This window comes from Lupinus angustifolius, chromosome LG06, assembly GCF_001865875.1.
Source record: "Lupinus angustifolius cultivar Tanjil chromosome LG06, LupAngTanjil_v1.0, whole genome shotgun sequence".
NCBI classification, from domain to species: domain Eukaryota; kingdom Viridiplantae; phylum Streptophyta; class Magnoliopsida; order Fabales; family Fabaceae; genus Lupinus; species Lupinus angustifolius.
This window is the reverse complement of record NC_032014.1, coordinates 8174585-8199938: the sequence shown is the minus strand read 5'-3', so window position 1 is coordinate 8199938 and position 25354 is coordinate 8174585. Positions and strand designations below refer to the sequence as shown.

Genomic DNA, 25354 nt, shown 5'->3' with positions numbered 1-25354 from the left:
ATGGAACATTTTTTTCTCTTGGACGTAATTGTTCCTAAAAGTCAATAATACCAAACGAGAATAATTGTTTTAAAACATGACACGCATAGCCGACAAAATGAAATAAATAAGAGTACATGCATTTTATGTAACTTCAAAACTTAATCAAACAAGATTAAAGCCTTAATATTACTGACTAGAATTCTAAATATAGTAACATACCTCCGTTCATGCTCAGAAAATAGAATGATTTCTTATGTTTTCCAACCTGTGGGGTACTATACTTAAATGTAAATCATAATTTTATGGCTAGAACATTGTTTTGGTCTTTTATCTTATCTTTAGTCAATAGTAAGATAAAAGACTTAATCAATACCTTAGCCTTATTTTATTCTCTAAAATCATTTGGAAGAAAATATTTATTTTATTTCAAATGATTTTGATCCACATATATGGTGCTTACAATTTCAGAAACTAAAATAATAATCTCTTAAAATCAATGATTAATATAATTGTCTTACAATTACAGGAACCAAAAGGGTAGTAACATCCCAGCCAGAACAAAATCATGATGGAAGTACTGATAAATAGTGTTCTCAAGGAAGAATATATGTGCACTGAAAATGAAAATCAACATCGTAAAATGAATATGATAAAGCTAACATAAAAAAGAAAATGAAAATCAAGGAGTGGTCTCATTGACATTCAAAAGAAACAATCAATGCATAATATGACAAAATCTTATGCATTCAATTATGTTAAGGCTAACCTCAACTAAAACTCTGGTTAGGGAAGAAGGGCATTCCAAAAACATATTTTGCATTATCCCCTGTTGGATCCTTTACCAAAATGTAAACTGCTTTGTTGCCCTCTCTGTTAGAGAATGGCATTTCAACCTTCATATTTCTGAAAAATAATCACTTGCTGCCTTGATCTCTCTTAACAAATTCAACAATGAATTTGACAACAGAATCCGGTCTTTCGACATGAGGAAGATGGCCACAATCGGGTATTTGGCGTATAATTGCATCAGATAAATCACAGTGCAGTTGCTGAAAGAGTAAAAGTTCATAAGTCAAATAATCTGAAACAAAATAAGAAAGAATTATGTTGCATGATCGTAATTTTCGATCATGTAATATAAGTCCCTATATGTTTCTCATTCAATATCATATGTCATGGAAGAAAACTATGTACTAACTAACCACTGCAAGCTTATTGCTGATAATGCGGTCATTCTCCCCCCAAATGATGAGTGTTTTCTGCCTTACCTGTGAAAAATAAAGGCTATGTTATAATTAAAAAGAATAACTAAAAGAAAGAAAAAACTGAGTTGTTCTCCTAGCAAGAATAAGGGCTATGTTTTGGTCTGATGTGAGATAAACCTGCACCAAAACCGTTTTAGGAAAAAAAAATACAGATAAAAGTTACCAAGCAAGATTGTACCTGGAGAAAAACTTAGCAAGCAAGAGAGTTCAACATGCATCATTAACAATCCACAAAAAATGATAAGTGATAACAACACTCAAAGGAACCGAATTTAGTCTGGATGGAGATTGTGCCACATAGCACAAATCAATTTTTAACAGAATGATTTTAAGTTATTTTTCAATTAAAAAGTTTTATATTTTCTCCTCATATTCCGTACTGGAGAGGAGTTGAACTCAAAGGAACCTGTGTGTAGTACTTCAATCCAATGGTCTCAAATATTATTGAATGTGCTAACTGCTAAGTGTGTAGTGACTACTAGTACAGAAGAAAGAAATTTAGAAGTAAGAGTGGACAAAAGAGCAACTTTTTGATTTGGGTGGCAGGGGAAATCATATGAACAACTCACAATACCTCATGTAATTATAAGATTGTAAATGCTTCATAGGCATAATGACTGATCTATGTTAGTATATGGCTCCTTTAAGGTGAGCTTATGTATAAAGTGAGTAAGGGCATATCCACCCTCAAATCATTAGTGGATTAAGAACTAACGATTAATTATAATGTATTTTAGATTAAATCAAGGGCGGATACATCTTTACTCATTTCCTGCAAGATTACTTCACTTCAGAGGAGCTTTTTCCTCTATCTTAAAGGGTAAATATTGTCCAAATGCCATAAAAATAAAATATAACTCATACAAACACTGAACAACTTGTACTGCTGAAAATACCTTTTTTATCTGAGAAGCAACATTATAACCACCACTAGTCATGAAATCCACTGTAGCATCCTCCCACCAGGGTAATAAGCAATGCAAGCGGCCTATCTATATATAAGATCATACGAAGACCATGTTATCCAACTTCGTTTGCGAAACTTCCAAATGCCAAAATATGAGTGACATTTAGGATGAAGATATTTAGGTGTATCCTTGGGCAGGGATGAAATTCTATACAGCAGCACCCAGTAAAAATAAACGGCTCTCTAACATATCAGACATGTAAATCCTGACTTTTGTTTCAGTGTATAAGATTCTTTCACACAGTAATCACAATTACATGAAATCCTAGAGTCCAAACATTTGTTATAATAAATATATGATGTTTGGTCTCTTGCCTATCTTATAAACAAGCATATGTTGCATCAGCATGTGATGGTCAAATTAAGCATGCATGTGTTTAATGGCCCATTATGGACTTGAAAGTTTACGCAATACATGTACATTTCATTATCTAAAGAGCATGATAAGTTTAGGATCTGGCAACTCACATTAGTCCAGTCAAGGCTGATACTGAAAGATATGTTACTGAAGGTCAAATAGTTAGCATACAAGCGTAACGGAATGCTCTTTAATACAGATACCTGATTCAAAAAAGAGCCAGTGGTAAGTGTAGACTTGCATCATTTATGATATTAACACTGTCATCCTCACTCTCTAATTCTAACCTCTCCCAAGCCCCCACAAAAGAAGTAAAAACCTCTAGTCAAGATCAACCTTGTCAAGTATAAAATCCTCCATAAAAAGGCATTACTGAATATATGTATTCCAACTACAGGGTTTAGGTAGAAAAGGGAATGAAGACAGAAGAGGGACAGTGAAAATAAAAAATGTGAGATTATATTGAAATAAGATGTATTGTATAATTCAGAGTACTAAGTTGGAGAGAATAGAGATACTCACCCCAGCATATGCTACTGCCCTAGGTAAGGTTGATAGGTTTCCTGTTCCCTCTGCATATACACTAGCATCAATCAGAACAAGCTTTTCCACCTGAAAAATGTGAAGTGAAAATAACTGACCAGATCACACCCGATTCACTTAATGAAACTGTTCTTTAATGGATTTTCCTCAAAAAATAGGTTATGTTGATTTTCAGAAATTAAATTGTAGAACATCACTTACAGCTTCAGGGTAATTGATCGCGAAGTCTATGGCCACCGCAGAGCCAAGGCTTGGACCAACCAATATCATTGCCCTTTTGATGTGAGACTTCCAAAACTGGTTGATAAAAGCAATTCACTGTCAACACAGTGTGATTAAACAAAAGGGGTGTTGAAACTTGAAAGAAATCTGACAATCAATGAAGACAACTATTTCTTCAGAAAATAGGTTGATGATCAAGTTAAAGCTAATATAACTTAATTCTTACTCTCCAGTTCAAGCAGTTTGATAACAGAGTAAACAATTTAATAAGCATACTTTTCAGAACTATACACAATCTTTTTAAGGCCACACCAGCAACTAAGTTGTCAGGGTTTCCTTACAAAGCCAAAGGGATACAATAGATGCATCAATTATAAGTACCTGATACAAATGATCGCGCTTTGATACCACATCACATGAAGGAAGTTTTCCTGATGCATAAACGAAGAATAAGAGAAGAAAGTGTGAAAGAGGGAAAGGACTGAACATAACAAAAAGGAAAAGTAATAGAGCAAACCTAAATCAGAGAAACCCCAGCCAAGAATATCAAAGGCCCATGCCTCAAAACCAGCCTCCTCAAGCAATGGATATGTATATCTCCATTCTAAACATGAACTGAATAATAATGATAATAATAATAATAAGGACTAAGGAGTGAAAACTTCAGCATAAAAATTTATAAACCAAATCTGTCTCTTACAAATTTTGAGCACCTGTCAAAACCATGTAGAAGGACAACTGGATTTTCTGCTTTGTCTTGCATCAATGGCTTCACACAGCTACTCATGATAGGATTTTCAGAGAAACTAACCTGATTTGGTCGTGTGGAAATACAGAACATATGAGTAGTTTATGAGCAATAAGAAATGATAATGGAATTGGTTTACACAAAGCAGTATAGAGTGACCAAAATCTCCACCTACATGCACAACAAATGTCAATGTTTTTTCTCAAGTATTGAAACAATTTCCTCAAGTAAACAAGCTTGAATAGCTTGCCAAACTTTATTCTACCACGTCAATTTGAAAGGAATTAATATTTTCATACTATCATCTTGTATAACTAGAGACAAATAGTTTCGACTTCTTTATTGTTGCGCTAAACTCACCTTCTAAAAAAAGCGGCTCAATATATGTAGTCTTATCCGACAAGCGCGAAGAGTTGAATATATATATGGTAAGTAGTTAGAGTTTGCTATATATATATATAGTGAGTAGTAAGAGTTGAGTTACAGTTACGGGTAGCCTCTGAATACGCATAGCGAGTTTTCGAGCGAATGGGTCTTTGATTCGGTGAACTTGGTTGGGGAGAAATGAAGGGAACGCATCATCAACAACAGAAGCTTCAGCCACCACTCTGAGTCTGGTGCCATGGAAGGGCGTTGGGAGGGAAAAGGAAAACATGTTTATGAATTGTGAACAAGAAGAAGACCACATCGTTTATTGGTTAATATACGTGGTGCTGCTGCTTAAGAAAAAGATGATAAGAAAGAGAATAAGATAATATTATATTCAGATTCAGAAATTTACTTAAGGCTTAGTTTAAAATAATAAACAATAAATTGATATCAGTGTTTAATTCAAGAATTATTTTATGATTTTTTTAAGTTCTAAAATTTTAATTTACTTTTACTAGTTAAGTCACAAAAGTAGTCATGTCATCCACTCTAAGATCTAGCACCCACCAATACAAATTGCAAATTGTAATAAATATAATGTTATTAAACTCAACTAAATTGGCCAGTTCAACAAAGAACAGACACCTAAATGATGTAGTTGCTTATCTCTGATCAATCTTGAACCAAACCAAGTATGAATTAGTTTGATTCGGGTATTTTATATATAAAAATAGTGACTTAGTCTGTTGAACTCGACAAATCGGCTAAACAATCAATTTAAAAAAAACAACTAAATATCATTTTGGGAGAAGAAAAACTTTTGTACTTTAAACATGTATTATGTTTGTGGTTATAACAAATGCTAATTTGTTTAATTAAATTTTAAATTTATTTGTTACTTTTGTTGTTATTAAAGTGTAAAAAGTATATTATTTGATGATGTTTTTCAATTAATTTGTGACACTTTTATGTATTAAAATTTTTGTTGTTGATTGCTTAATTAGGTATATGTGTGATATTAATATTGTTAAAATTGAGGTATAAAGTTATTAAATATTGGTAGGTAATATGATAAAACTTTTAGAATTTGTAAGATAAATCAATTTAAATGATTTAACTAGTGATCTGTTGATCCAACTATTGACTTAATAACTCATTGAGCCTATGATTGATCCTAGTTCAATATACATATTAAGTAGTCCAAAATGTATTAGTGTGTGATTAATGGATGACATTGAAACAATTTTATATAAGAGTTAAAAATTTATATATTGGTAGTGTAAAAATTCATACACAGTTAGTGCATTATCACCTTTCATTTGTATTATTTTTATTCCAGAGTTAATAATAATTGGAAATGAATAATAAATAATACAATGACAATGTAAAAAACTCTTACACTATCAGTACATACATCTATTTCTCTTTATATAAATACAACAAATTTATAGATTCTGATTTTCCTTATATTAAATTGATATCAAGAAGTAACTTATTCACACTATTGATCTCATATCCGCATGAAACAACTTAATAGTTAATACGAACACAGAAACTAGAGTGGGATTGTTTAGTTACTTCTTTAAATGGGGGAGTAAGCTCAAACCATCATAATTAAAGCAAATAACTAAAATAATTATAAATTTCGCTAGATTTCATATATCATACAACAACAAAAAATTAAAACTTAGTAATCGATATTTAATTATTATTAATTATTTAAAAAAATAATATATTGTTTATATATAAATCTTTATACAATATACTAGTATTATAATATTATTGACAAAGTAAATAGGATAAAGCAATTAAAATCTTCTATGTTCATTATTTTATCATTTTGTTTGCAATCAATGAACATACACCTTATTTAAAAGTTAATAACTTTTTAACGAGACAACTATTTCAAATTAATAACAACAAAGAAAATAATATAGAAAATGAGATAGAGAAGATTTACAATGGGACACATCTGAATGAACTCATTAAAAAAACAGAAAAAAATGGTTCAATAAGATTTTATTAGTAGAGATTAGAGAAACAAGGTACCTTTCTTCCTCGAAGAGGCAAAGAAGCAAAAACAGAAAAGAAAGTGAGACAGTGAAAGAAGAAGAAGAGTAGAACTGTTCCACCGCCATGGATACGCAACAGCATCGAACACCCGCTTCTACTCCTCCACCGCGACAATCTCATCCCGTTGAATCCTCCTCCGCCATTCTCATTCCTTTTCTTTCATTCTTAGCCATTGCCGCCGTGGTATCCCTCTCCCCTCTCTCTCTCTCACACAATCTCGATTCATAGAAAAAATATATCGCTCTCTCTTTTTCCATTTTATTCGCTCTTTATAATTCCAGATTGTTTATTTGGAATCACAGCATTGTTGTTCTTGTCATATTTGAAAAATCAAGGAAGTTCTAAATTACTAATGCGAAATGATAAATAGCTAATTTGTCTTTATTCATTTCAATGTTTTTTTCTGGCTTTATGTCTTGATTACTATTTTTTTAGAAGGAAATCAGTTCTTAGTTGGCTTGATTATGGATATTATCTAGGTTGGAAATTTTACTGAATAAGATGGGCTTTATGAGAATTTATTCGTTTCATATAGCATATGGTGTTGTTTGATTCATGTATAGTCGGCTCCACCTAGTGAGATAATCATTTGTTATTGTTATATAAAGCGTAAAACATGAGATGCTATGTGCAGTTTTTGATTCCTTCATCATTACCATCCGTTCTGCACCAAGTCCCAGAAGGACATGTGGGGGTATATTGGAGAGGAGGTGCTCTTCTAAAAACAATTACAGATCCAGGTAATAAGATATCCTCTGTTTGTTTTTCGGTGTTTTTTGTCCGATGTATGCTTGCACACAAGTTTGCTCCATGTTCTTGGTATTATTTTTTTCAATCCAGGTTTCCATATAAAGATGCCTTTCTTAACTCACTATGAGCCTGTTCAAGTGACACTCCAGACAGATCAGGTAAATTGATCGGAGCAGGTTTGGGAATTGGGGATCCCTTTTTGGCTTTATAATTAGGATTTTGCATTTATGGTGGCTGTTGTAGGTGACAGATATACCATGCGGTACTAAAGGAGGTGTTATGATCAGTTTTGGAAAGATTGAGGTAATAGCGAATATATTGTGTTACATATTTGATTAACTTGTGTACTCCTTTACATCCTTAATTTTATATGCAGTGATGTATATTCCTTTTTTAGGTTGTTAACCGACTCAGTAAGAAATTTGTTTACGAGACATTGCTCAACTATGGTGTGGATTATGATAAGACATGGATATATGACAAGATTCATCATGAGATTAATCAGTTCTGCAGTTCTCATAGTCTTCAACAGGTCTATATTGATGTGTTTGATCAGGTACGATTTAATATTTTGGAAGTGTAATTATACAGCCATATTTTGTTTTATTACTGACAACTCTTCCATGTTAAGCGTATGTTATAAGATTTCGGTGTAGCCTTATCACTGTAGTTGTTAAGCAAAATGTGAAGCAGTCACTTAATATGAAACAGTTTGATGTTTGTTTAGTGAATAGTAGTTGCTATTGTCATCTGCTCAAAAGAAATTAATGTGAGTCTTAAGTTGTTAATTGTTCCCAGACCCTATGAGTCTCTTGCCCCAATGTATCAGATGAGTTACAGCTATATGTATAGTTTGCCTTCCAGTTTTTCCTCCTTTCTTGTTACCTTGTCGTAATAAAAGTGTTGACAAGGCACACATTGGGGACCCTTTCAGATTGATGAAAAGATGAAAGATGCTCTTCAAGTTGACTGTACGCGCTATGCTCCAGGAATTGAGATCATTAGCGTCCGTGTCACAAAGCCAACTATTCCAGATAGCATAAGACGAAACTTTGAACAAATGGAAGAGGAGCGTACTAAGGTATACTTTGACTAAAAACAGTTGTCATTTTCAGGTGAATATGTATGGAGCTGGATCTTTTTAACTCTTTTAAATTGTAAAAATGCTTCTAGCAGTTTTTTGTATGCTAGGTTCTCTGTTATGACATCAAAGCCAATAGCATTTTATTTTTGTTTTAATTCTTCTCTCGTAATGATCTCAAGTAATATGCTTTGGATATTATTGGACAGGTCTTAATTGCTATTGAGAAACAGAAAGTATCTGAGAAGGAGGCAGAGACTGTGAAGAAGATGGCCATTAGTGAGGCTGAGAAGAATGCCAATGTTAGCAAGATCCTTATGGAACAAAGATTGTTGGAAAAGGATAGTTCTAGGCGACAGGAAGAAATTGAGAACGCAATGTATCTGGCACGTGAGAAGAGCCTGGCCGATGCAGATTTCTACCGGTAAGATTTTCCTATTCATAATTCCCTTGATAAAATGTAAGTTTATGGATATGATGTTGTAATTTATGGTCTTAAAAAATATAAACGAGTTATTGTATTACTTTTTCAATTTCCAGTGTAATAAAGGAGGCTGAAGCAAACAGGTTGAAGCTTACCCCTGAATTTCTTGAGCTTAAATTTATTGAGGCCATTGCAAATAATACAAAAATCTTCTTTGGGGAAAAGGTATTCCTCTTCTCTCCCAAATATTTCAGTACTTATCTGTCCTTGGTGCACAGGCTTGACCTTTTGGGTTTTCTTTTCAGCTTCCTAACATGATTTTGGATCAGAGACTGCTAGGAAACTTCCTTCAAGAAGTTTCTAGAGGGGAAGCTTTGAAGATGAAAAAATAGATGTTTGAACTCTTAGGTGTCAGGAAGACATGAACCATAGTTTTATAACATTTTATGGTTCTTTTTTATCATTTGTATGGGTCCAAAATGCGAAGCTTATGTTTCCTAATGTTGAGATATATTGTACATTGTCATGGACAACCAAGGTACATTTAAAGTTGTACGTATCTTTGAAATTAGGCTTACAGACAATAAATACCAAATAGATTAAATTAAACGTGTGCCAATTGGTAAATAAAATAACTGGTGATATGTGTACTGGTTTTATTAAGAGCACAATACCCATATACTGTTTTTTTAGAGGAGGATCCACTTACTCCAACTCCTCATCTTAGTCATCAATTATAAGGAAATCCAATAATTTGAATTAGTAAGTAGATTTGAACCATTAAATTTCCTTAGAATTGACGGTCAGGATGAAAATAAATTTAGAAGTAAATGGATCCCCACTATTTTTTTAAAAGGCGGTACTTATTTGTTTTTTTAAAGAGAGATACTCGTATACTTGAACTATAAATTCCTGTATATTTGTCGCAATCAGCACTAAATAGACAGCCTAAATGCAAATAAGCTTGATCTACCTGAGTTCAGAGCTTCATTGAATATATGAATTGTTCTCATTGCCGATTGTAGGATAGCCAATTCAGCTGCACATATAACTATAAAGATCAGCAAGTTAATCTTTTTAGAGGATAAGAGATGGAATGGAAAGTCTTCCATTTCTATTCATTTCTCTTCGAAACTCAACTCACAAACCAGACCCCATGAGTTTGTTAGGATAGCCCCACTAGTTTCTATTGATGTAGTTTCCCCTTGAGCAATAAATTAGCATCCTTTTAAAACAGAATTTTCCAAACAAAAAAAACAAATGACTTTAGGAGGGGGACGTGAAAGCTAAGGCTAAAATATCATCACAAATGCACTTATTGGTTCCTAAGTCTTTTCCTTCACTAACAAAAATAAAACAGACCCTAATTTGGCATTTAACTGCTGCAAGATCCAAAATAATTATTCCAGATAATTAGGAACAAAATGAAAAAAATGGAAGTAAAAGAAAAAGAGGGATGCAGAGAGTCACTTGGTTTATCCAAAGAACTCTTCAACAAAATAATCATGATGACAGCTACAAAGGAAAAACTCTAAAACCAAATGCAAACCAAAATCTCTAGATGCCGCTAGCTATATAGTAAAATCTTGTTCGCTCAATTACCAAGAAATTGAACTTTACTGAGCTTTCACTGGTTGACTAGGAGCCTTTCCTCCTCCATTATGATAACCACCCCTTGGCACAGATTCTCCATTGCTATTTCCACTATTATTGTTGCCGCCACGAGCTCTGCCAGAGAACTCACCTCGTTTCTCAGAATCATTTCTACCAGAGTATCCACGGCCGCCACCAAAGTTCCCACGGCCCCGGAAGTTGTCATTTCTGTCATTTCGGTATCCACCCCGCCTAACCCTATCATTATTAGCTGGAACAAAATAGAAGACATGAGAGTTTGAGTTACATTACTATCTGTGCTAATTTTACACAACAAAATGATAGGAGTGCTATGAACAGGAGACATTTCTACAAAGATCATAGAACCTAGAGGCACATTATTTATTTTACTAAATAAATTGGTCAAAGAGTCATGAGAAATAGTTAAATCATCATAATTAGTTCAAAACTGAGTTCAAACTTGCCGAGGTAGAATATTGTTCATGTACCTCGCCTTTCTTCGACGGAAAGCTTGCGGTTGTCCAGCATAACAGGAGGAGAGGCCTGACATAGTAAATATAGAGGTTAGATGCCATAGCATGCAAAATGCAATGTATATATACTCTCATATATTAGAAAGTGTACTTTGACATAAGAAAATCAAAATGCATCAAAAACTTCAATGGATCATGTGTATCTCAAACAAAGATAACAATGAAACGGGAGGCACTAGATGCTCAATATCAACAACCAATCGTCAAGAGTATAAGATAATATAGTAAATAGCAACTGACCTATACAGCATAACCACAGTATTAATATTTCAAGAACAAAAAAGTACGCACAAGATTTTTTTTAAAAAGGGCAAACAAAGAGTCAAAACTGATAAAAGACGAGAGACAAGTATCTGAGAAGAGTGGCAACTTGCTAAGAAATACATTTCCAGTTTTCCACAAGACCACAATGCAACAAAACATTAAAAACAACTACTGGGGATACTTTACAAAGAGCAGCATCTTTGAGTTCAGAAAACTATGAACAATTGCAAAGCAATGCAGTTCAGAAAGCAACTGCACATTACACAACTATTGAGGCTATTTTTCAGAAAGAATCAACTTTAAGTTCAGAAAAATACGAAGTTTGAAAATGCAGATGAACATAGTTGCCGATTCTCCAAACTCTTATCCTAATAATTCTTTAATGAAGTAGCTCAAAAACATTAACAAACACCAAGGTTTATCCTCAATAATCATAATCTAAAGGACTGTGGACTGTGGAAAGACTTCCAAAGCAGTCCATTTCAAACATCCAATAATCATTTGGTGTCCAATGCAATGTATTATCTACAATTTCATAAGGGTGAGACATTCGGTCCAATCAAATATGATAAATATCCATAAGGGTGAGACATACCTCAAGTGCTCTTTGCAGTGAAGTAGCAGACTCAAATTCCACAAAGCCAAAACAAGATCCCTGTTGCTAAAAGAGAATAAAGTAATGCTTGAATACTTGTAGCTGTTCATGTGCTTTTAATAAGCTAAATCACAAAAATGATTATAACATACTAACCTTGTTACTCCTAACTTGAATACCATCAGGTTTTATGGGCCCAAAATCCTTGAAAACATGTTCTAGTTGTTGTACTGTTGCATTCATAGGCAAATTTGCAACAAATATTGCATGAGCCTTACCTGTAGAAGGAAAATCACAAGTTACAGAACAACCTTCTTTTATCAAATGAGAGAGATTTTCAATGAACTATACTTCTGAATAATAAACCAACTATCCATGGAACAGGTAAAATCACCTGATTTCTCATTATTATTGTCCAATGCAATGACAGTGCTAGGCACTGGTGTTTCAGGTGCATGCACACTAGACACACGTGGTTTCTCTACAGGTTTCACTGGTGAAGCCCTTACATGGAAGGGAGCAGCATTTGTTTTCAATGCATTCACCTGAAAGGGAAAAAAGAATTACAGAAAATTCGTATACAATAAGAACTACACAAGAATAAAAATGAATACATAAACAAGCAGAGAAAACTCACAATGGATGCAAAAGACTTCTTTGGAAGGTCCTCTTGTGTAGCAGAAGCAGCTTCCTCAGTGGTTGGGCGATGTTCCTGATGGCTTGGCTCTTTCACATGATGAACAGGAACCACGTTTTCAGCAACTGATAATTTTCCATTCTCTTTTGGTGGACTGATTTCGTTGCTGACAATAGTCTCAGTGTCTACAACAACAGTTTGACTAGGTACAGGTGGAATGTTCTCGGGAACATGATTGAGCTCTATACTCACAACCAAGAGCAAAATATTAAAACCCATACTTCTTAACAATAAGTAAGCAAAGGGTTGGAATGAAGAAAATAACGAGTAAAAGGAATAAATGGGTGACCTAGTGCTTGAGGTTCTCATTTAGTGGAGTCTGGGGAGGTAGAAGCACATAGCCTTACCCCCACAAGCGGAAAGGCTGTTTCCAGGATTTGAATCCATGACCTCATGGTCATTAAGATAACCTTACCATTGCGCCAAGCTCTCCCTCTAAGTAAGAGGAATATAAGAAAATATTGAAAACCAGAATAGGTATATATAAGAATTACCAGGCTCTGGAATCACAGCATCTGTTGGACCACTTTCTTCAGCATCATTTGCAGGCACAGACTCAATATCAACTGGCTTATACTCATCAACATATCTAAAAACATCATTCAAGACAAAGTAGCCTTTGTCCTGTGGAGCCAGGAAAAATGACTGAGTAAACTTCCTTTTTATATTGTCACTTCCAGTTAAGCAGCCAGTAACTAGAACTATTACTCCATCCTTGTATGAAGGCTGAGCATCAGCACTCAGAATCTCAACCCTAAAGCTTGTATAATCATGTGAAAGTATCTTCTTATTAATGTCCTGTACAGAAATAAAGTATGATCATTGAAGTTAGCAGATGTAGAATCACTTTCGCAATACATCATACTCGAATATAAACACACACACATAAAATACCCAACAAAGGAAAAAACTAAATTGATCTCGCACTGCAACATTATCAAATACGGAGAAATAAATTGCAATTATTTTATACTTTTATCTTTCATCATATATAAACTCGTGCTTAACAGGCAACAGAGACAAGTGGACTGGTCCTTACGACAATGGTAGTCACAGTTGTCAAGGCACCATCTTCTTCAGGGCGACTTAGGACACTAGATTCCTGGTAAAATTTGTGAACCTGGTCTGGATTTTGATGCAGAATAGAGTAATACTGCTCCACAAAAGCATTGCCAACCATCTGTGGGATAGGGGACCCATCAGATACCGCCATCCCTGCAACAAGACAACAAAGGGCGTGTGCACAGACGCAGACAAGGGTAAGTCTAATAATGGCATGTAACGTCTAACAATCCATAATAGATATTACATAACTAAAAGACAGCTTATAACGGTTATTTCGCTCCCTTGACGTCAAACAATCCTTATTTCCTAAAAGAACAAAAAGAAATCATTCTTATAACAGAATTTAAAATATATTCCAAATAACATACATTCAACACAAACATCTCAAAACAAAAACATTTATACAATAAAAGCAGAAAAACAAAATCTTTAGCATGTCAATACATTACTCGTGTGAATACAATCCGCAATCACAAATCAAAATCTTTCCAATAGCCCTTTTAAAAGGAAAAATCACAAAATAATAAACAATTTTTTGACATGTAGTTAATCCCAAAACCCTAATAAATGCAGAGTAATGGGGAAAAACATTCAAGAATACACTATCAAAATGCAACTAGCCATTGCGGCATAACCCTTCATTAAGAAAATAAATGGCTTGAATTTAGACGAATAGTAATATGTATATGACTTAGTATCAAACTAAGTTGGAGATGAATATGAACCAGTTTACCCATGAGTCAAAATGCAATTGAACATGACAAATCTGTGCTTTTGACATAAAGCATATACATTAACATAATCAAAACAATTAAAACAAAATAAAAAAAGTAAAAGTTAAACCCTGTGATCTTTATTTTTATTTTGACAAGAAAATAATCTTTTATTGCAAAAAAAACAAAAAACCCTAAATCTCAACATGCCAAACTATTATTCCAGCACAATCAAAACAAAACCTTTTCGTCGAACTCTCAAATATTTAAAAGGAAAAAAATCAACGGAGAGATTAAAAAATGATCAAACAAAAGAAAACAGATAACGAGTGACAAGAAAGTGAATCTTGACATAATCTTATGATTGAGACAGGGAACAGTACATGAAAGTACCTCGGAGGATGAGATCAAAACCTAAGAGAGAATAAGAAAAAAAATAATTGGGAACTTCGGAGTTGATGCCGTTTCCGTAAAGTGAAAATTATATGGTTTAAACAGTATAAATAATGAATTTTTATATGTGTTTTTCTTTCATTTATTTTCGCGTTTTTCTTAACACGGTTTACTAATTACTATTGACTTGTGGTTGTGGCATGTGGACTCAGAAAGAGCGAGCCCGAACGCATGCGTTTTCGATTTTTTTGATGTTGTTGATGGAACTCTTTTTAATTCTCATGCATGTTTATTTCTATTCTGATTTTAGATGTCAAATCAGATAAATCAAGAAGATGAGTTAATATTTATGCATTGTTAATATAAATAATTAAATATGTATATATAATTATTATATTATTCATTTGTATTGTTTTTTTGAATAGTTAATGATAATTAAAAATAATTTATGAATAATTAATTGACTGTACTTTTTTTTTTCTCGATTAAGAAAGGATTGCAAGTAGAGTTCAATATGTGAATAATTTGAATTTAAGGCAAACATGTTTTAAAGACAAGGAGTAATAAATATCGTATTATTTTAGTGTGGTTTGGCAAAAAACATTTATTGTAAAGTCGTTAGGAAAGGGCATGGGATACAATATTATGAAAGACATGTCATGTAACATGGACTTTTGTGCAGAGTTTGATATAATGGGCGCTTATGGGTTCCATCGATGTATTAATATTGGTTATCAAACCTTTAAAGTAATAATATAATGATATATTGGTTTAACTAATGATTGATTGATTAAGTCGTATACGTAAAGTTACATAAATGATATAATTAATATTATGTTGAAAAATCAATAATTTTTTTATTTTTAGAAAAAAAGTTAATTTTAAATAAAAATTGGTAAGTATGACCTGTATAATTCAGTTGAAAACCGATCGATATAACCGGTTCTAACTAGTATAATTATATTAATATAATTGTTATACCATATCAGTATTGAGATTGATTTATCCGTTGAAACGATTCGTATAAATTGCTTTTTACACAGTGGGTACCACATTGATAAAACCAATCCTCATGGACATAAGGTTAATGTGGGAGGGCCTTATGGTTTTTTATATGAGAAAAAATTTATGAGAAATATAATACGATATTATCAATATAATTCATTATCTATATTTTATATCTATACTATTAATGTGGGTGGGCAGACATAATGTGTCTTTCAACACTCTAATTTATTTAATTAAACCAATGATTCTATTAAATAGTACACATGAATGAATGATAAATAATATTATTTCAACATATATAAAATATTATATTAACCTATAAGTAATACACTTTCTAATAATTGTGGCCACTGATCATCACATAAGGAAATGCAAAAATTTAACCTTTGTGCATCTTCTATGAAAGACTCATGCAATGAATCAAAATGATAGTGTTGTGATCTCTCAATTAGTACTTCAGAAAAATAAAGAGTATGTTCACGTAAATGGACAACAAATAAATACCGAGCAATAAGTATGGCTAAGAAGTAAGAATGGTAAAAAATACAAATGAAAACTAATCATACAAATCAATATAGTTTGTCAGTTTAAGGGTAACAAATGTTTATGGAAAAATGCAAAATATAAAGTTTTAAAATAATAATAAACCATTTAATAGAAACACACCAACTGTTTTTCACAAAATTATCCTTTAATTTCAATTTTTTTTCTTTAAAACTTCAAAATTTTCTTGTTACATTTCTTTTAAGATAACCGTTTCTCTCTGCAACTATTTTTTTTAAACAAAATTTCCCTTCCCAACATCCTTGTGAAGTTTTGCTTTTAACATAAAATAAGCACATGAAAATATTTCTTTTTTTACAGTGCATCGATTTTAAACTCTTTTCCCAATTTAAACCTAACATGTACCCAAAAATAATAATTTAAACCTAATCCTTCACACACATTAGAAAATAACCACTTCATATAATGTATTTAAAAACGTACGCAAAACTTAGCTCCCGGCGAGGATCGAACTCGCGACCTTTCGCTTACGAAGCGAACGCACTACCACTATGCTACGGAAGCCTCACTTGGTGACAGAAATCTTAAACACTTAATTAAATAATATAGTATTTTAACACTACAACCGAAAGGGTTTTTGTTTTGACCCGATTCATAGGAAGTCAAAACCCTAAAATTACAAATTCCTTGTAGCTCTCACATTTTGAAGTTAGAAATTTAGGAACAGGGAAATGTGTGGAATTGCTTTGATTGTTTCCGGCATTCGATTCCATATCTCGTCTTTCATTTCCGATTCACCTCGCAAATCTCACAAAGTAAGTAAATTTCTGAACACTTCATTTAAATTCGTCATTGTTTTGTTCGTGTCTTATTTGGGTTGAATTTGCTACAGTTATTGTTCACTTTAGATGATCTTAAAGCTTCTCTACGGAGAAGGGGTCCTGATAGCTTGGGCGTCAAGAAAGTTCTTCTGCATCATAATGTATCAGCAAAAAATCCAATCACGTCGGTTGTAGAAGATGATGATGATGAGGTACATGAGTTGCAAAGTATGATGTTATGTTCTGGAAACACAGACAATAGTGGACAATGTGACAATTTTAGCGTCGGAAAACCCGCTGCGGCAGAACTTCGTTTCATTGGTGCAACTTTGCAGCTCAGGGGAATTAACCCGCAAGTTCAGCCTCTGGTGGATTCATCTGGAAATGTTCTTGTGTATAATGGTATTCTATATTGGCTCTGCAATAGTTCTGTTGTATGTCTCGATTAGTTTATTTTGTATATACAGCAGCTTATAACCAAAATCTTATTGAGAGAGCTTTTTGAAAAAAGAGAAAAAAGTGCTTTTTCTGTAATAATTAAGCTAAACCATATATACACGTAAAGTGTTGTTCCTGATGTAGAATGCTAATTGTTTTGAACTGTGAACAAGGATAAATGACATAAAATGACAACTTGATAAGGTAGGCTAATGAGGTAATAGTAAGTTAGTAACTCTCTTCCATGATAGAGAGGAATGGTGTTATAATGTAATAAGTGAATGCAGACTTGGAAATATTCTTCTTAATAGATCAAGGACAAGGTTAATAAACAGTCATGAGCGCTTAGTATTTGTATTATTAGATGAACCTAGAAGCATATGTCCCAAATTTGTTTGATGTGTGAAATATCCAGCTGCTTGTCTTTATGGTTCACTGTATGTATCTATCTCTTTTCTAAGCCATCATTAAGTCATTTAAGATTTGAAGTTGTTTAACATTTTTCTTCTTCTTCTCGGTTTGACATTTAGGTGAGATTTTTGGAGGTCATAACTTGGCTAGTGACTGCAATGATTCTGAGTTTCTCATGCAAGCTCTGGGAAAATGTTGCTCCTGTGGTTCTTGCTTAACCGGTGAGTGTGTTCAATGTGGGAAAAGTTCTATTGCAGATGTTCTTTCTACAATTAAAGGACCATGGGCTATCATCTATTGGCAGGTAACTTCAAGTGGTAAGTTTGTAAGTTTCCATACCCTGTTTACTATCTTTTCCTTCCACATGGTCTTAAAGGTGTGTTCTTTGTCTTTTGTAGGGTAGTTCAAATACCCTTTGGTTTGGCCGGGATGCATTTGGTAGGCGGAGCCTCCTTGTTCACTGGCCTACAGAAGATGACCCAACCTTTCTGCTTTCTTCTGTATCACCCGTTTCTCCGAGTCAGCAGGAATCAGGTATATAGTGCATGGAACAACTATACTATGACATTGATATAGTTCCCTATTATCCTTGAACGTTATTTGGTTTTTCTGTTACTTCCATGGTCGTAATCCTGGATTAAGGGATGAATTGATAAGGCGGCTAAGTTGCTAGTTTTACTGCTGGTCTGGCTGAAAAATGGCAGACACAAAAAAAATCAAGCAGATTTTCCCGATTTGATAGAAACCATGCTGGTTTCCTAATTTTTAACTACTTAAACCTGCCAATCTGGTCCCATTTTTAAAATTATGTTAGTTTTTGAATTTTTAAATTCAATTTTGTAATAGTTGGAATTAATAATGTCATTTTACTCCAGAGTATGAAGCTCCTAATGGAATGGGCTGTCTTAGTTATTGGGAGGAGCTACCATGTGGAATATATCATGTTTATGTGAATGCTTCAAATACAAATGGACATCTAGTTGGTGAGATCAAGAAATATGAATTTACAAACTCAATGTTAAATGAACTTATCAAGTGGGAGAGAACTTCCATTGAACCGAATTCTGAAGACCTGCAGATATCCCGTCATGAGTTTTCTAGGAGGCATGATATGCATTCACCTTCTTTGGAGGCAGTTCCATGTGAATTAGGTAATTGCCATAAGTGCCCCATTTAGTTATTTGATACTTTAGTTGCATTCTCATTCATTCTGGCGTTTATGCTATTTGGAAATTTTATTGTAGCTTTTAAGTCTTGTTGTGCTGTGACAGATCTTTATCTTGATTAAGCAGGCTCAACTCAACCTGCAATTCTAACGCCGGCCCATATTTTGCTAAATGCTTTAAAGGAATCTGTGTTACGACGTACTTCATTGTACACTATCTATCAGGTGTGCTATTTAATGGAAACTGGATTACAATTGTTGTAATTGTTTTACACTGATAAGATTAAGATGTATATCTGTCAATGTTTTGTGTCTAAGGTCTAGTGCAGCGTGTATTCAACGTCCTATCAGTTTGTTGTTGATAATTTGTTTTCTGCTTTGGGGTGTCAGACAGCTTTTTGATGAATTAATATACAATATTTTCATTGTTAGCTTTAACCTGGGACTATGACTGCTGCACTAGATGATTGGCTTGTTTGGTCACATTTTAGGGTTTAGGGTTGGTAACATTTTTGGCTATGGCGTAATTGTTGACTTGAGATAACTTTTGCATTATTTTATATCATGGAAAAGTTCTCTCCCAGCTGGATTACACCACGTGCTGCTTTGAAAATCAAAGCACCTCACTGAGTTGGACCACAGACCACTGACAGTGAATTAAAATCAATCATACGCCTTAACTTCCTAATGGATGCCTTTCTCAAAAAATGTACTCATGGATGGGATGTTCCCATCAGTATAGGTCATACCCATTAAAATCAATCTTATGCCATTGAATAACTCTATTAGATTCTTGACTCACAAAATCAAATCAATTCAGACATAACTTTCTGATCAAGATCATCAATATAAAATTCTGCATGAATAATAAAACCAAAATCATTTTTAACATAATATAATGTATACATTTCAAATGTATAAAAATATTAACTGTTCGGTTACTTTTTGTGGTGGAGGGAGATTAAATTTTGATTACTTATTGATGATCAATGTTTCAAAATTTGACATGAAAAATAATATGATGGTCAGTTACAAGAGTAAATTACATTCACCTCCCTTGACATTTGGAGAAATTATACTTAATATAAAACCTTCCTAAAATGTTTATAACAAAGGAATATGCGATGTTGGCACATCATTTTTAATTCTGCATTTACCCATGGAACTTGGAAGACTTTTGAATTTGTACTTTAACCTGCCTTTGTTTTCTTTCACCGAGCATTATTTATATTTGTCATCAGTCGTGATAGAACTCTTTGGATATGATTGTGTAGGCTATGATATCTGGTATCAAACAAGAGAGTTTTGTTCCCGTGGCAGTTCTTTTCTCTGGTGGACTGGATTCTATGATTCTTGCAGCATTATTAGATCAATGTCTGGATCCGATTTGTGAGTGCTACCAAATAAGATTAATTTGCTTTGCTGATTATAAGATACAATTTAATTTAGTTCCTTTGTTGGTGTTGAAACAAAAAAGGAGAACTAGTTGAGTTGATACGAATTTATTTTAGGAACAATCAAGTGAGTTATTGTCTAATGTTTTACTGTATTGCAGATGAGATCGATCTACTTAACGTAAGTTTTGATGGTCAGTTTGCTCCAGATAGAATATCAGCCAAGGCTGGGTTAAAAGAACTAAAAAGAGTTGCACCTTGCAGAAGGTATGCAACTGCTATCGAAGTTTTCCATGGGCCTGTTTTACACTTTTACTTTCCACTTTCCTTATTTTTTATGGTAAAAATACTTATTTAATATATCCATTGGTCGTTTTTATCCCCTTTTAATATTAAATTATGGTTTACACATAAACTTAAGTCTTTTATGCAAGTATATGATAGAGCATTATGGCGTCGTTCGATGCATGTAGTCAACCTTACCTAGTGGGATAAGGCTTGGTTGTTGTTGTATATATTGATTAATTTTAAATTATGCTGAATGATATTTAATTTTATTTGTATTACTTTGGACACAAAGGAAATGTTCCACTTGTTATCAGATTGTATATATTTCAGCCAGAAACTTATTTTTGCCTGAATTCTAAAATTCATATTTTCCCCTTAAATAAATCACCGATTTTCAATTGTTATAGGGCATTGAGCATCAACTACACTACTTTTGAATGTTTTTGTAACTGGCATATTTTTTTGTTTCATTAAACTATACTTTTTTATATAGTTATATTGATGTGAACATTCAGCTATTGGGCACATTTTCATATCAAAATATCTTTATACTATCTCTCATGTTCAGGTGATTTTGCATTGTAAGTGCAGGTGGAGACTTGTGGAGATTGATGCTAACTTGTCAGACTTGGTGTTAGAGACTAGTCATGTTATGTCACTCATAAATCCTGCCAATACCTTCATGGTACTAATTTATCCTTTGAACCATTAATTTATCATCTGTATTGTCACTATTGTGTCATATGCATGAACATTCGAAATATTTGAAGTTGATTTGCATAATATCCCTGACAGAAAGTCATATCTATCATACAGTTTGCTTCTACCTGTCTTTTCACCAATTCCATTTGGCTGATTATGTTAACTTTCATTGAGATTTTAGTCTTCATAGGCAATATGTGCTCTTTACGATTCTAAATTTGTCTATGCTTCATTCAGAAGCTGAGTTAAAGTGTTTTTGGTGACATTGTATATTTTTTTGCACGGAACTTATGTTTGAAAAATTGAAAGTTTACTCTTATTAACACTGAATCTAATTTAGGTAATTGAGATTTTAAATACTGAATACTGGAACCATTCACTATTATTGAAATACCCACATTCTTAAGAATTTTTTAGTCATACTTATGCTATTTGGATTTAATGGTGTTAGCAAAATTTACAATATAAAATATAAATATAAATGTATAATTATAAGGGGAGAGGTAGTGAGGGTAGGAGTAAATGGCAGGTTGTTATATTGTATACATTTCTCCAGGTTGTTAGAGGGAATACACTTTATGGGGATCATTGTAAGGGGAGAGTTAGTGAGGATACGAGTCAGTTAGGAACTTGAGAGTAATTTCAGCATTTTGCTGGGCATAGGATGCTTTAGGCATTCTTCTGAAGGATCTTAGCTCTGGGGTTCCAGGGTTTTTCCTTGTAACACATTTCATTTTACTAAATAATACAAATATTTCCTCACTGGCTCACTCTAATTTCTGGGTCTTAACAACTTTACTATTTTGATTCGATGATGTAATTGGCTTGCACCTATCTTTTCAGGACCTTAATATTGGCATTGCTTTATGGCTTGCTTCTGGTGGTGAGGGATGTTTGCCTGTTGCAAATGGAGATGAGAATGATGACAATCATGCAAGGATTAGGTACAAGTCCACTGCAAGGATTCTCCTTGTTGGTTCTGGTGCTGATGAACAGTGTGCTGGGTATGGTAGACACAGAACAAGTTATAGACGAGGAAGGTATTACTACCATAATGGTAAATCATGTTTTGGTATTGTACTTTTGTTTACAACTGCCAGTTGATAATGTTCTATTGATGTATTTTAGGGATGGGAATGGAACTTCTTTCCCCGTTTTTATATTAGCCTAGATCTTATAATTGTCAAGTTGTGTGCATTTGTCATTGTAAATTCTTCATCTTTGTATTATCTTTGGGCAATTTAATTTTAGAAGTTGACATGGGCGCTAGACAGTTTACCTTTCCAGAGGAATGAAATGTGGGTGCAAAAGATGAAACCACAATATGAACCATATATTGTACTCAGTGCAATGCTTTAAGCCTTTAATAAATACCATCAGGTTTATATTGTTATTCATCTCACATAGTTTTAAAAAATATCTATCTACCAAAGTGCTTGTTGATGATTTGTTTAGGAGATTAATTTGTAATTTTTATGATAGTTTAATATACTCCCACAGTCCTACTTAGAGGAGCAAAAGTAGTATTAAAATTCTTAGGTTACGTTGTTACATTCTGATAGTATAATATGCTTCTACCAGTTGGCTGGGGCTACATGAGGAAATGAGACTTGACATGCAAAGAATTTGGAAAAGAAATTTAGGGAGAGATGATAGATGTATTGCTGATAATGGAAAGGAGGTAATGTTCAAATCATTCCAAAACAATATTTTTTCTCAATTTTGTTAATCTAACTGTTACCTACTGATCCTCCCCCCCCTTTTATTTCTATTTTTCTTATAGGCAAGATTTCCTTTCTTGGATGAGGATGTTATTAGGGTTTTGCTCAACATTCCTTTGTGGGAGGTTGCCAATCTTGATCAACCCAGTGGCATCGGTGATAAAGTGATTTTAAGAGAGGTATTGCTGTTTCTTTATTGAGTTTAAGATATATGTTCTCTTTTCTTGTGTTTTGATTGTTATGCAGTTATCATGAATATACAACTTGTCTGATATTTATGGCCAGCTCAACCAACATTCTCTTAAGACCTCTTGGAATCATTTTAATTCAGTCAAATCAATGAAACTAGTGATCTGGTTTGTTGGTAATATACATGCCCTGTGAATAATAAGGACTTGAAAGTCTACTGCGGATCCCTGAAATATTGGACACCAGTTACGTTATGAAATGTTAATACCAATGGATTGTATTCTTGAGAATAGTTGGACCTGTTGTCCCTACCTCTACATCATTATCCACCATTTCCTCAGACTAAAAAATGCATAGTCTAGAATCATTGCCTACTGCAGTGTTGGTCTTGCATAAGTAATCCTCCCAACATTTTCTTCTAGTTACATTGATATCTATTTGGCAGAGAATGTAATGATTTATGCTCACTATCGGTAACCATATACATAGGAAGTGCCATCTGAAAAAACTTATTTTTAGACATGCACTTCGTTTTTTTACCAATTTAAACCCTTTTCTGAGACCCGCAATATTAATGAGGTTAAACTTGAATCTTATGCTTAATATATGTGTTGAAGGTTGCCAAAATGCTTGGTTTATTTGAAGCAGCAGTTCTGCCTAAACGAGCAATCCAGGTGTGCATCTCTGAATCTTTATCAGTATAGTAAGAACAGAATATACTTTATTACACATTTGTGCATAAAAATATTCCGAGTTATATACATTTTTGCATAAAAATTTAATTCCTGAGTTATGACACATTTGTGCATAAAAAAATAATTGCATGAGGATGCCAGGCCACTGATAGGCAATGGCAATAATTTGTTTGAAGTGGCACATTTATTTAGCTTGCCTAATTACCACTCTTTTTGCATAGTGATTGATTTTTTTTCCAATTATATGTATGTTGGTGTAGTTTGGTTCTAGAATTGCCAGAGAATCAAATCGAAAGAATTTTGGAAGTAATCGAGCAGCAAATCAGGCATCTGCAGGCAGTGTAGGGATTTATAAGAAATAATAAATCTTATGTAGGCATGGTGTCTATTAGGTACAACCAATCAAATTCTTCTATCTCATTGAAATAATTGAAGTTAGGCCTTTTTGGTGTCTGGTTTATTTTGTGCCCTTTCCAAGAAAATATTTAGAAAAACAATCAGCTGAAGATTTTTTGACAAATTATGACTTTTGTAATTGATTTAAAGTGTTTTTTGAAAATATAATTAAATTTTGAATTCAGCCAGATCTTTGCACACATTCCTCCTCATTTTCTTTTTCTCAGTGCCTAAATAATTTTCAAGTGTAACAATTGAGACTAAAGATGGTACACTAAGGTTCATACTGTAGCCTACCTACTCATTTACTCATCTAATCAATGATACCTTGTTAAAACAAGGCAATCATTTTTTTTGTATTGTCTCCCAATACCTGACATTTTCTCTTTAATGCTTAAATATCCAACCTTGCCTTAGACCCTCACCTTATAATAACATAAATATAATATATAAAATAAACAAACTTCACCCAAATAATATCTATCCAATATGTCAATTTGGAACAACTAACCCCAACCTCCCTGAAGAACTTCTGCAATTATCGAGCGTTATTTTTGACTAATCAATATGCAGTATGAATTTCTCTGCAGGCAAAATTTATTACATTATCAGAAAATTAAAACATGTTTTAGAGTTTATATCAGAATAGTTAACAGTTATTGACAGTATAACGGAATATACTTCTGTCAAACTGTTGCTGACATTTGGGGTTAGTTATATTAGTGAGTTACTGCTATTTCAATTTGTAATTAGTCTAGCTTCTTTTAGTTTTATGTTAATTGGTGTTTCTATAAATACCCTACTTCTATAAATTTGTAATTGGTTTGAGTTTTTGCATTCTCAAATACTGTGCAATAAGATGGAATATGTATCACTTGAATAATATATTTTAAACTAAGACCAAATACTTCTGTTCAAGTTACATTGATATACCCTTGGTTTGGAAGGAACATAACTCGCGAAAAG

General features: G+C 33.2%; 4 protein-coding genes and 1 non-coding gene across 9 annotated transcripts; 2 read left to right on the top strand and 3 right to left on the bottom strand.

The window, feature by feature from the left end:
- Positions 619–4823, bottom strand: LOC109349526 (uncharacterized hydrolase YugF-like). 2 transcript variants are annotated; one of them, XR_002107990.1, is made up of 11 exons: positions 4570–4823; positions 4051–4148; positions 3855–3952; positions 3719–3768; positions 3317–3412; positions 3095–3184; positions 2683–2775; positions 2144–2239; positions 1185–1250; positions 821–1031; positions 619–756 (listed from the first exon to the last, which is right to left on the bottom strand). XR_002107990.1 is itself a non-coding variant. In XM_019590355.1 (10 exons), the coding sequence occupies exons 1-10, from the start codon at positions 4771–4773 to the stop codon at positions 897–899; spliced, it is 1026 nt and encodes a 341-aa protein (XP_019445900.1). In that variant the 5' UTR covers positions 4774–4823; the 3' UTR covers positions 619–896. The 2 variants fall into 2 exon arrangements, 1 of the variants encoding a protein (XP_019445900.1); XM_019590355.1 differs by having other exon boundaries at positions 619–1031.
- On the top strand, positions 6487–9345 carry LOC109349525 (erlin-2-B). Of its 2 annotated transcripts, none has more exons than XM_019590353.1 (9): positions 6487–6710; positions 7162–7267; positions 7368–7435; positions 7521–7580; positions 7675–7833; positions 8212–8358; positions 8568–8782; positions 8899–9007; positions 9088–9344. In XM_019590353.1, the coding sequence occupies exons 1-9, from the start codon at positions 6591–6593 to the stop codon at positions 9172–9174; spliced, it is 1071 nt and encodes a 356-aa protein (XP_019445898.1). In that variant the 5' UTR covers positions 6487–6590; the 3' UTR covers positions 9175–9344. The 2 variants fall into 2 exon arrangements, with proteins under 2 accessions (XP_019445898.1, XP_019445899.1); XM_019590354.1 differs by having other exon boundaries at positions 6598–6710; positions 7136–7267; positions 9088–9345.
- On the bottom strand, positions 10101–14785 carry LOC109349524 (putative G3BP-like protein). 2 transcript variants are annotated; one of them, XM_019590351.1, is made up of 9 exons: positions 14657–14785; positions 13525–13700; positions 12980–13283; positions 12426–12667; positions 12183–12333; positions 11945–12066; positions 11789–11854; positions 10885–10939; positions 10101–10646 (listed from the first exon to the last, which is right to left on the bottom strand). In XM_019590351.1, exons 2-9 carry the CDS (start codon positions 13696–13698, stop codon positions 10399–10401), a joined length of 1362 nt encoding a protein of 453 aa, XP_019445896.1. In that variant the 5' UTR covers positions 13699–13700; positions 14657–14785; the 3' UTR covers positions 10101–10398. The 2 variants fall into 2 exon arrangements, with proteins under 2 accessions (XP_019445896.1, XP_019445897.1); XM_019590352.1 differs by having other exon boundaries at positions 10101–10647; positions 10883–10939; positions 11789–11848.
- TRNAT-CGU lies at positions 16661–16732 on the bottom strand. Its single transcript has one exon. It is a non-coding gene; the product is annotated as a tRNA-Thr (tRNA).
- LOC109349523 (asparagine synthetase domain-containing protein 1) lies at positions 16834–24572 on the top strand. 2 transcript variants are annotated; one of them, XM_019590350.1, is made up of 14 exons: positions 16834–16983; positions 17061–17391; positions 17958–18142; positions 18237–18372; positions 18714–18989; positions 19131–19228; positions 20278–20392; positions 20559–20664; positions 21277–21370; positions 22231–22427; positions 22969–23068; positions 23171–23287; positions 23915–23971; positions 24253–24572. In XM_019590350.1, the coding sequence occupies exons 1-14, from the start codon at positions 16900–16902 to the stop codon at positions 24352–24354; spliced, it is 1998 nt and encodes a 665-aa protein (XP_019445895.1). In that variant the 5' UTR covers positions 16834–16899; the 3' UTR covers positions 24355–24572. The 2 variants fall into 2 exon arrangements, 1 of the variants encoding a protein (XP_019445895.1); XR_002107989.1 differs by lacking the exons at positions 23915–23971; positions 24253–24572 and having other exon boundaries at positions 22231–22444.